Source organism: Sphaeramia orbicularis, chromosome 20 (genome assembly GCF_902148855.1).
Source record: "Sphaeramia orbicularis chromosome 20, fSphaOr1.1, whole genome shotgun sequence".
Taxonomy (NCBI): Eukaryota; Metazoa; Chordata; class Actinopteri; order Kurtiformes; family Apogonidae; genus Sphaeramia; species Sphaeramia orbicularis.
The window spans coordinates 35928845-35941216 of NC_043976.1; the positions used below are offsets into that span (position 1 = coordinate 35928845).

Here is a 12372-nt window from a genome sequence, read left to right on the forward strand (position 1 = left end):
GGCCGGTTTATCAAGGTCAGGGTGGAGGTGGAACCGAGTGGAGTCCACACTTCCACACACACACACACATACACACACAGTCTTAAAGTGATCCCCGGATACTCTTTTTGTCCTCTGTCACACTCATTTTGCAACCTCCCATTACTTTTTTATTTACCCGCTTCCTTCAGTTCCTGCGCTTTATTACACTTAGTTCAGCTTTGACCATAGGGGATTTTTAGGATCTTTGCTCAAATCGTAAACATCTCTCATAATAGCCGACGTCTCACCTCATCACTGCGTTTTACCTGATGATCACCCGTTTAGATTTCACATGCCGGGGCTCAGAGCCGCCGCGTACCGACGCTCCTGTGCTAATATTTGATTTTAAGTCGACAGCTGGATTTAATTGAGGGGCCTAAATGGCTTTCATATAACGATGATGTTCTCCATTTCCAGCGCCGTTTTATGCAGATGAACACATTACTTTAATGGTCGGCGTTTACTGGGGGAGGAAAGGAAACGATAGATGTAGAGAGAGAGCGAGGGAGAGAGAAGAGGAGGTCTCTCCCCTCTCCTCTCTTTAAAATCTGCACAGCCCGAGCCAGATGGCTGTCTTTTCTTGCATGAGATTAAAAGATGTTTCTGATTCACGGTGTCGCTTTCTGGGTAAATTAATATTTCGGGGCTAAACTATTTCTGTTTCAGCAGAGGTTTGCACGAATGAGACCCGTCCTCTCAGTTGGAGAGGGAAGGGCAGATCTCTGACAGATTGCAGGTAAAGAGTAGGCGCAAGGGCGTCGCCGCCAACGCCATCGCCATCACCATCGCTAGCACCATCGCCGCTACTGCCGCCGCCACTATCAGCTGCTGGATGGGCCTGTTTAGTGACTCCCAAAAAGCTGTTGATGTTAATTGACTTGCACGGGAAGCGATAGAAGTCGTAATGAGTGATTATTAAGTTGCTGTGAGGGGAAAAAAAAAAAAAAAAATAGAAGACAAGCAGGCGCTATAATTACATCCATGATAAATAGACATTGATTAACAAAAAAAAAACAATGATGTAAAAATTAGTAGCATAATGTCGAGCCTGTGATTGTGCTTTGCATAAGTTCATTAGTCTAATGCACTGAGAGTACGCAGCTCAGGTACAGCAGACTCTCCCTCTCTATGAAGGGCAAGAATTATAATAAACACGGTAATTATCATTTTCCATCCATAAATTAGCATCTGCTGGCTAAACAGAGGAGGTTTCTACAGTAGGCGGCCAGCTGGCTACAGTATCGCACGGCATTACGACTGGCAGGATGAGCCCCGCAGTGATTTTGTGTCACTTGTGGATCTCCCTAAACAAACCCCGAGGTGATCGCCCTCAAACTGAGTAATCGACGGTGGTTGCCTGCAGTCCCGTGCAGTGCATTAACCCCGGTGGCATTGATGAATGCGCGCATGGTAATGTGTTATTCCATGTAATGAATGCTGATGTACTGACCTTTGGCTGTGTTGTTGTTGGCGGTGATGATGGTTTGTGTCTCTGAACTAGGTAAAGCAGGGGAAAAAGGAGTGTGTGTGTGTGTGTGTGTAGATGTGTGGATGTGCGTGTGTGTTGTCAGTCCAGTGGATGTTATTCATCACGTCCTGCATCAAGATAATGATCAAATTGTCTCTACCTGTCACTAAAGCTCTCACATCTACCCCCCCCTCCCCTGTCTCCTATCTCCCTCATGTTACTCCACCTCTTTTCACTTACATTCCTTCCCTTTTTCTCCACAAATTTCATCCCACTTTCTCTATTTCACTCTCATTTTCATGCCATTCCCTTCACCTCTATAACATTCTAACATTTTCCATCCGTCCACCCTCTGTCTCCACCTGCAGATGGAACGTCCTGGGCCTGCAGGGGGCGTTGCTGAGTCACTTCGTGGAGCCGGTTTACCTGCACAGTTTGACCGTGGGCAGCCTCCGCCACACGGGTCATTTGGGCCGAGTCCTGAACCAGCGTCAGGAGCGACTGGGTCCTTTGGCAACAACTTATAGACGGAACCAGCCCCTGCTCAGCGGTACGACCCCCACACACACACACACACAGATGGCAAAGTTTGACAAATGAGAGCTAAACACATGTCAAATTAACCCTTTAATGCATAAATTATGAGAACCTTAATCAAGTTTTTTTTTTTCCCTGAGTGTTTTTATTTCTTTTTAGGCATGAAAAAAACAATGTGATTGAAATTTTTTTATGAACCTGTTTTTCATGGTTACAAAAAATGTCCACACAGCTGGACACCATACGTTTCATTTTTGAAGCAAAGAAACATGCATTTACCGACAAACTGTGTAAAAACTATGAAGTATAAATTTTTTTAATGCTGCTAATCTGATGTTTTCTCACATTTCTAACATACTATAATACTAGTTACTACACACTAAGATAATATGCAAAAAAACAACTTTTTGTTTAAAAAAAACAAAACAAAAAAAAAACCTGTTAATCACAGTCTAATAACAATTAGCAACTGATTTATACTCAAACATGTTACTGCAGATCAGATTTATTAAGAACAGGAAAGTTACAGTATCGGTATGAATGTCAGTGTATGGGATGATGCATAAGCGTCCACTGTATTGGCTGATATGGAACTAAAACAACAAAATCCATGAATGTATAGGAGAACAGTTTTGAATAGCTGTCCACTGTAGTGACCACTATGCATGAAAGGGTTAAAGGGCTCATATTTTGCTAAACCCACTGTCATTAGTCTTTGGTTCATTTATTTGTGTATTTGGACCCTAATAGTTCATAAAGTTTGAATTTGAACCCTCCAGATACTGCAAAGCTATCTTTATATTCATTTTGGCAAAAATCGAATTGATTTCTACAACCTGTTTCAGTTCCATCTTAATTTGTTACATTTTATAACTAGTTACGTCACGACATTTGCACATATAAGGTTAAGACTTCCGACGAACATGTCTCTGAGTACGACATAATTGTTTATCAGCAGCAGCGGTTGTAGTAAAAACTGAGAATATGTCCAGACTTCGAGCCGATTACCTAAAATGTTCAGTTTTTGGTTGAACGGGACAGAGCAGCACAGACAACAACCTGGAGGGGGCGGGGCCTGAAGTGGCTCATGTGCATTTAAAGGGCCAGTGCTCAAAAACACCTTTCTGGTGTCATTACTCAGAAATAGGGTTGAAGATGGACCTGTGGAGTTGAATTAATGAAGAATTCTGACCCAAGCAGAGCATTTACAGTTTATGGAGACCACAGGGAAATGTTTTAAAATGCATAATTCCATTTAAAATAAAGCAAAAATATCACTCCTTTTAGGCTTTGCTCATATTTCCTGTACTTTCTTGTTGTATCTGAAGAAAATGGAATAACAAATATAAATGCATGCGCAAAAACAACAAAGCTAAAACCTTTTGCACTGTACTGTATGTGTACTGTATATATAGTATGGTTTATATGCTAAAATACAGAATGCATTCATAAAAGTAGAAGAATTCAGACCCAAGTGTAGCATTTACAATTTATGTAGACCACAGGGAAATGTTTTAAAATGCATAATTCTATTTTAAAAAAGCAAAATATCACTCCTTTAAATTGCAAAGCATTCACCTGAAATCAGTTGATAGCTATTGGGCCTAAGTGGACTTATTTAGCAAGTTTTGGTCTTATTCAGTTTGAGTGTTATTACCTGCTGCAGACAACATTTGCACACAGTAATTTGAAAAATACAAGTCCAAAATCATTATGTTTATTGAAAACTTAAAATGTTCTCGAATTAGGATCCCTATCTCCCAAATAGGGGTGATAATTCTTCACACACAAACTTAGGTAAAGCATCCAAAATGAGTTTTTACTCAAATAACATACTAATACTTACAAAAATATGAGGATACATCACATCTACAGCTTGTAGAAGAAATATTATCAGGATAACAATGTTCATGTTCGTTGTCAATAATTATCATGATTAATGTCAAATCAAACTACGGCACATTCACCTAAAATCAGTGGTTGTTGTTGGTTGTAAGTGGACTTATTTAGGAAGTTTTGGACTTATCCGTTTGCTGTTATTATCTGCTGCAGCTTTTTCAAACATCTGCACACAGTCATTTTAAAAATGATTGTCCAAAATTATCATTTTTATCAAACAATTTTGAACGTTCTCACATTAGGATCCGTATCTCCCCAACAGGGGTGATAATTCTTCTGCAAACTTAGGTAAAGTATGTATTCCTAAGTATTAGTTTTAACATACTGTTAGCCTCATAGTATAATTGCATGTCATATTTTTGGCCAAATTGTGTTTGGCCATATGTTTATTAAGATTCTAACATTTGCTATTATGGTTTTGTAGCAGTGAAACAACTGAATTCAACATATCTACATACTTTTGTCCCTGTAATTTAAAAAACTGAAGAAGTTTTAGCTTTACTTTCAGAAACTGGGGAAAAGACAGTGGGAATATATGTGGTTTTATGTGATTTTCTGTTCTGTAAACATGAAGAGCTGGTTGTTAATCATTCTTATCATCATACTTTAAGGATTTACTTATTGGAAGTAGTTTTTCATGCTCAAACGTTCAACCTGAGCTGTTTTTTCTGAAACGGTCTAACTACCTCCTCCTAATGTGACCCTGGTTTGGATGTTGTTTCAAACTCTTTCAATATATATGAATATATATATTATTTTTTTCTTTTTTTTTTTTTTTGCAGCACTTCATAAATTAAATTTTCCCGCTGTTTTTCTTTTATAGTAACTATCTCAGCATCGTGCATTAAACCATTGTAGTTTCACATACAGAACCACACAATTATTCACTAAATCTGCACTTTTTTGCACATTTACCGTTTAATCAATGCACTTGTTTGTCCACGTCCCCCAAGTGTAAAAACTTGGCATTATTATTTAGTTTTATAGAAGGTTATTGATTATTTGAGTTGACCGTCTAGACAAGAATCACAATTTTACCAAAAGTTCACTTTAAGTCAAAGAACTTATATTTTTAAGAACTGAAGCTCCGTGTGTCTGTCATTAAGAGACTAAAAGCATTTGTCAAAAACCATCGCACTATTCATCTTTTCCATCTAATCTCTGTGTCTACTCTGTTTGCTTCTGTCAAACATGTTATATTGATAAGAAACGAGCAGCAGAGCTCCATATCTGTCATGTTCTGCTGAAGGCGGTTGACAGAACGGCTGTTTGCGTCTGTGTTCTTTGCTTTGGTGGAAGCTCTGTGTCAGTTTACAGAGAATAGACTGAAAACAATGATTCATTATTGCATTCCGGCAGTTTGACCAGCACTAGATGGACGAAAATATATGGACACATCACACCTACAGATTATAGGGCTTCCTATTTGCACTGATTGGAAATATTAACATGATAAAAACATTCATGCCAGTTGTTAATCAATTTATATTTAAGTTAAAGGCTGATTGTTCTTCCTTTGTGACAGTTGAAGAAATCATTCAGTTATTTATGGATTAAAAATAATTATTAATGGTTTAAACATGACAAAAAATTCTAAATCTAGAGGAAGAAAATGTAAAATAGAATGATGAAAAAAATCATTATGGAGTAAAATTAAGTAAAAGCAAAAGCAGCGCCAAGTTTGAAGTAAATTGAAACAAAATTGATGTTTTCACAGACATTTGAAATTTTGCCCATTATAAGTAAATGAGAGATTTTTTATTTTTTTTTTTAATTAAAAAAAAGTGAACTTTGACCTCTTTTTCCCAAAATATAACCACATCTAATCCCGGTCACTGGCAATCTATAAACCCAATTTAGTATGAATTAAACCAATAGTTTTGCTGCTACAAACTTTTGAAATTTCACCCATTATAAGTGAATGGACAAAAAATAATTTAAAAATTGATAGGAATTTGGACTTTGACCTACTTTTCCCAAAATCTAATCAGATCTATTCTGGGTCACTGGCAATGTATAAACCCAATTTAGTATGAATTCAACCAATAGTTTTGCTGCTACAGACTTTTGAAATTCCATCCATTAAATGTAAATGGGGAAAAGAAAAAAAAAAATTCTTAAAAAATTTGAACTTTGACCTTCTTTTCCCAAAATCTACTCAGATCTATTCTGGGTCACTGGTAATCTATAAACCCAATTTGGTATGAATTCAACCAATAGTTTTGCTGCTAGAGTGTTAACAAACAAACAAAGAAACAAACAGAACCAAAAAAAAATACCCCTTGCCCTCTTTTTGGGGGGCGGGGTTAAAATCCAAGTATATATAAGAAAAAGTAGACCTGTAGACCATATTTGACCTGAGATTGTTGACTCACTGTAACTGTAACTGTTGCTGTCACTGTCTTGTAATATGTGTGGAAATGACCAAAAATAGTCACTTGCCCGATATACGGTTAAAGTAGAAATATTATATTTAGTCCCTTTAAAATGATGTGCAAAGGAATGGAAGAGGGAGGTTTTGCTTACACATTATACCATTAGTCATTTAAACGAATTACAAATGTTGTCTTTTTCATAATAACAGTAAAAACCGAAGTATTTTGTCATCGGTTGTTGTGAATGACTGTATGTTTTCTTGGTGTGACGCCCCGAAGTGTCACGTCGATGCATCTGCTACATCCCGTTGAAGGGTAAAAGGTGAATAAAGGAGTGGTAGATGGACAGACAGTGGAGACGGCCCTACACCAAATCAATGTAATCACAGGCCTAATCGGACAGCCTTTCACTGGGGGGGGGGGGGGGGGGGGGGGGGGGGGACAGAGGGCGACACAAGCTGAAGTAAGGAGAAGGAGACGGCAGGGCAAGAAGGAAATGAAGAAAGAGAAAGCTTTGCTTGCATTCAGATATCTACGAGCGTATCTCCTCCACCCCACCCCCCCAACCCTCCACCCCCGTCCTTTCATTGGCTGTGATGAGCTCCCTGGCTATTGTGTGTTCGGGGCTATTTAAAAGCAACTCTCCTGGAGGAAATTCCAGGGGATCGCAGCCTCCCGTCTTATCGCACACAACCAAAGCAGCTCCACCTGAACCCCCAGGGCCAAACGCATCGATGGAGAGACTTGTCCTTCACTTTCGTCCTGCAGAGAAACTGTGGCAGAGCTTTGTGTTTTCATATAATTTCATATCATATTCAAGACATATTAGGAAATGGGTGCTTCTATGAAACAGGACATGGGGGCTAAAAATTCAAACTAGATGAAGCAAGTTTGGAAGCACTTTGAGTCTATTTTTAAAATAAATATTTACTGAGATAAAATAGAAACTGTTTTTCAGATAAAACATATTTTTATATTATTTTACATGATATTTAATACAAAAATCTATATGCAACACATTCAAAAGGACACGAAAATTACGCACTGCTATTTATTAAAATATCTCTTTACTCTCTCACAGGTGCATTTCGGGAATCGAACTAATTATGTAAGGCAGAGTGTTTCACAAAAATGACCGCTGTTGCAAAATAATTCACGATTTGTTTGTGTTTAAATGGGCAGGTTCTGTATGTAACACAAGTGGACACGATGAGTGACATACAAAACCTGGAATAAGACTGAGATTGAAGAAAAACCTGCATGTCTGTATTACAAAAACCACTAGGATCAACACATTTAACACAGTTTCTTTATTTATAGCGCTATATAAGACCATTTAAAGCCATGTTTTCAGGTCAAATGTACTGACACCTAGGTAGCTTTTCCTGTCCCAATTTTGGTCCTATTTTTAGCGCCAATATTTTATTAAAAATTGAAAATTAAATAAGAAATAAATATGTATGCTCAAAAACAACAAAGCTAAACACTTTTGCACAGCACTGTATGTGTACTGTATATATAGTATGGTTTATCCGCTAAAATACAGAATGCATTCATAAAAGTATAAGTTAATGCAGCTATATATGGGAACACGCTTTTAATATTAAACCCTCAGCGTCATCACTTAACACACATGACCATAAGCAGAATTTGTCCCCTTTAAAAGCGTTTTACTTAACATTTGTCACGTGAAATAACAAAATAATAAACTCAAGGGCATCTTCTAAGTTATGTGAATGATATTTCCGACCTGGAACATTTCTCTAAGAGTTAAATTGACACACTGTTTTTTACTATGTGTACTTTTGTGTTGTATCTGAAGAAAATAGAATGAGAAATAAATATACATGCACAAAAACAACAAAGCTAAAGCCTTTTGCACAGTACTGCATGTGTACTGTATATAAACAGCATTTTCCTACCATGCACCATGGTCATGGAATAATCTTCAAAAAACTGTAAAACTACATACATTCATTTCTATTAATGATTTTAAAAGTATCATGGAGAATGCAGCGAAGGAAGAATGTCACAGTTTTTCTTGATACCTTTATGGTTGTTGTTGTGTTGTTAATTGTGTATCATGTATGTGTTTTATGTTGTTTGGACTTTGTATGGCTGCTACATTGGCCAGGTGTCCCTTGCAAAAGAAATTCCTAATCTCAATGGGACTTCCTGGTTAAATAAAGGTAAAATAAGGGTAAAATAAAATAAACATAGTATGGTTTATATGCCAAAATACAGAATGCATTCATAAAAGTATAGGTTAATGCAGCTATATATGGGAACACGCTTTTAATATTAAACCCTCAGCGTCATCACTTAATACACATGACCATAAGCAGAATTTGTCCCCTTTAAAAGCTTTTAAATTAATATTTTTCGTGTGAAATAACTAAATAATGAACTAAAGGACATTTTCTAAGTTGTGCAAATGATTTTTCCGACCTGGAACATTTCTCTAAGAGTTAAATTGACACTCTGTTTTTTACTGTATGTACTTTCTTGTTGTATCTGAAGAAAATAGAAGAAGAAATAAATATACATGTGCAAAAACAACAAAGCTAAACACTTTTGCACAGTACTGTATGTGTACTGTATATATAGTATGGTTTGTACGCTAAAATACAGAATGCATTTGTAAAAGTATAGGTTAATGCAGCTACATATGGGAAGACACTTTTTTTTTTTTTTTACAATATATTTATTAACATGTTTTTATATATACACACATACACTTGTAAATATAAACACATGTAGACCTGCAACATTACAAGTGTTACAAGTAAAAAAAAAAAAATACACATCACAAACTTCTCAGCCATAAACATTTGTACATAATTTAATGTCTTGTTACAATTACGGGTATTTGAACTCATTAACCCTGTTGTAAGGTTTACACAACTGAATATTTATTCCTCCTCATTGTCATTTGCTACATCAACACTTTTAACAAACATCTTAAAAGGTTCCCATATCTTTTCAAACATATCCTGCTTTCCTTTTCGTATGTACGTCAATCTCTCCGAAGGAAAAGTTGTCAACATTTGCTTTATTAGTATAATATATACAGGGTGGGGAAGCAAAATTTACAATGAACATTTAGTTGTTTTTTCTCAGCAGGCACTACGTCCATTGTTTTGAAACCAAACATATACTGATGTCATAATCATACCTAACACTATTATCCATACCTTTTCAGAAACTTTTGCCCATATGAGTAATCAGGAAAGCAAACGTCAAAGAGTGTGTGATTTGCTGAATGCACTCGTCACACCAAAGGAGATTTCAAAAATAGTTGGAGTGTCCATAAAGACTGTTTAGAATGGAAAGAAGAGAATGACTATGAGCAAAACTATTACGAGAAAGTCTGGAAGATACTATTAAAGAAGAATGGGAGAAGTTGTCACCCGAATATTTGAGGAACACTTGCGCAAGTTTCAGGAAACGTGTGAAGGCAGTTATTGAGAAAGAAGGAGGACACATAGAATAAAAACATTTTCTATTATGTAAATTTTCTTGTGGCAAATAAATTCTCATGACTTTCAATAAACTAATTGGTCATACACTGTCTTTCAATCCCTGCCTCAAAATATTGTAAATTTTGCTTCCCCACCCTGTAGTAATAGTATAGTATAGTATAGTATAATTGCTGTATGTAATACTCAGTCTGCTGGTCTTTTTCCAAAACATTGCAATGAATCTTTTGGCATGTAAAAGACACATATCTATTAATATTTGTTCACTTTTGTTGTATGTATGTTGTTTTGGGTAAAGTCCTAAAACAAAAAGTGTAGAATCCATTGGAACGATTTTCAAAGTCGTTTTTTTCTATTGCCATTTTAACCTCCTCCCAAAAAGATTTGATCATACTGCATTGCCACACAATGGAGTAGTGTTCCCTTCACCTCCAGGAAGACACACTTTTAATATTAAACCTTCAACTTCATCACTTAACCCTTTCATGCATTAATTTTGAGAACCTTAGTCAAGATTTTTTTCTTCAGTGTTTTTATTTCTCCTTAATGCGATCAAGGTTTGTTTGTTTTTTTTCTGTGGAGTTACAAAAATATCCACGCATTTAATTTTCGAAGTAAAGAAATGTGTTTAAAACCCAATATCAGAGAGGGATATGAAAACAATGAAATAAAACATGTTTAATGCTGCTAATCTGATGTCTTCTCACATTTTAACATATTCTAATGCTATTAATTCCTCACTTCATCGAGATAATGTGCAAAAAAAAAAACCTTCTTGTCTAACAAATAACAATTGATTTACACTCAAACATGTTAGTGCAGATCAGGTTTATCAAGAACAGCAAAGTTACAGTAATGGTATGAATGTCAGGATATGAGATGATGTGTAAGTGTCCACTGTGTTGGCTGATATGGAACTAAAACAACAAAATCCATGAATGTATAGGAGAACAGCTGGAGAATAACTGTCCACTGGAGTGACTTATGCATGAAAGGGTTAATACGCATGACCATAAGCAGAATTTGTCCCCTTTGAAAGCTTTAACATTAATATTTGTCATGTGAAATAACTAAATACTGAACTGAAGGGCACATTCTAAGTTATATAAATGATATTTCCGACCTGGAACATTTTAATTATTCCTGAACTAATATACCTGTCGTTTCCGCCTCCTTCCTCCGCCGCTGCATCCCATGAGGAACGCTATATAAAGCTCTATATAGCGATTCTAATGCAGGTTAGATATACTGTGTACACACAAACACACCGGCTGACTGTCCTGCAGTGTAATTCTGCAGATGCCTCAGATATTAAGCCGGCGGTGTGTGTACTGTACAGTTATGAATCCTATAACCAAAGCCTCTTTCATGTCTGCCAAACACATCCCAGAGGAGAAATTGATCAAGTCTTCAATGAGGGAAAAATCAAATTGGCTATTACAGAAACAGAGGAGTCAAGTCCATTGAAGGGATCAAATGAGCCATGAATGGAGAGAGAGAAAAGGGAAAAAGCAGGATGGATAGGACGGTCTTTTGTTCAAAGAGGTGCGTGTGCACAAGAGAGAAGAGATGGGTAATAAGAGACTTGGAGGATTGTTACTGTGGCAGGCGATTCATTCCAGCTCCAAGGAGCCATAAAAAAAGAAGAGCTGCGATTGGTGAATGGAAGAGTGAAGACGGGAAAATGAGTGTGACAAAGGGTGGAGAGATGATCTGCAGGCATGTATTGTGGTATTGTACATCAGGTATCATACTATAACAAGCTGTCTGTGAGAGGTGAGATCAGAGGCAACTGTTGTTCAACCGCTGTCTGCTGATTTTCTATGACGCTGCCTTTAATGCTGCTTGATATCATAAAAACCGGGTTGGAAGTCAAGGTGGAAATCCAAGTCGGGGGTAGGGGGGGGTAGGGGGGTTCCTTTTCTGGAGACACTTTTGCAGATTTCCAGTAGATGTAGCTGTCAGATGTATGCACACTGCAGCAGACTCGTCCTCCACTGTAATATTTTCTAAAACAACAAGAACAGCCAGGAATTTTTTTTTTTTTTTGACAGAACAAGTGGCAGTATATTCCGCTTACATCACACAGTTAGTTGTTAGTTGAACCCCTTGCTGCTTGAATTTATATACAATTATATGCAAAGAATTAAGTGGAGATTGTTCATTTGAATGTGGTTACCTTCTTAAAATAATTACCTAAATGATTTTTTTTTTTTTTAATTTTATTTTGATTTTATTGGAAAAGGATTGTTGAGCCGCATTATGTAAGAAATTCCCATTATGTAATAAAAGTTCAAAATGTAATAAGAATGTCACATCATCTTGTAATAAAGCCGCATTATGTAATAAGCTGACGCATTTTGTAATAAACTGCGTCAACGCATTATATAGTAAATTTTTTCACATTATGTAGTAAGTGATTACAATTGGAGAAATTTATCACAAAATGCACTTGACACATTTTTATTTTTAAAAAAATGTAAGAACATGGATGTAATAACAATCCAAATTAATATAATTTCAGAGCAGTTTAGAAGAAATTAGTCACAGGAGCTACAGGTAATGGAATCAGAACTTTAACCACACAGTTTAA

At 36.5% G+C, this 12372-nt stretch overlaps 1 protein-coding gene across 1 annotated transcript in view; it reads left to right on the forward strand.

Annotated features, from left to right (window-relative positions):
* The window catches only part of adarb2 (adenosine deaminase RNA specific B2 (inactive)), a 475247-nt gene that overhangs the window by 446713 nt on the left and 16162 nt on the right, over positions 1-12372 (forward strand). Inside the window, exon 8 of the mRNA XM_030123826.1 lies at positions 1858-2039. Within this exon, the coding sequence (XP_029979686.1) occupies positions 1858-2039 (182 nt within the window). The remainder of the gene's footprint in view (positions 1-1857; positions 2040-12372) is intronic.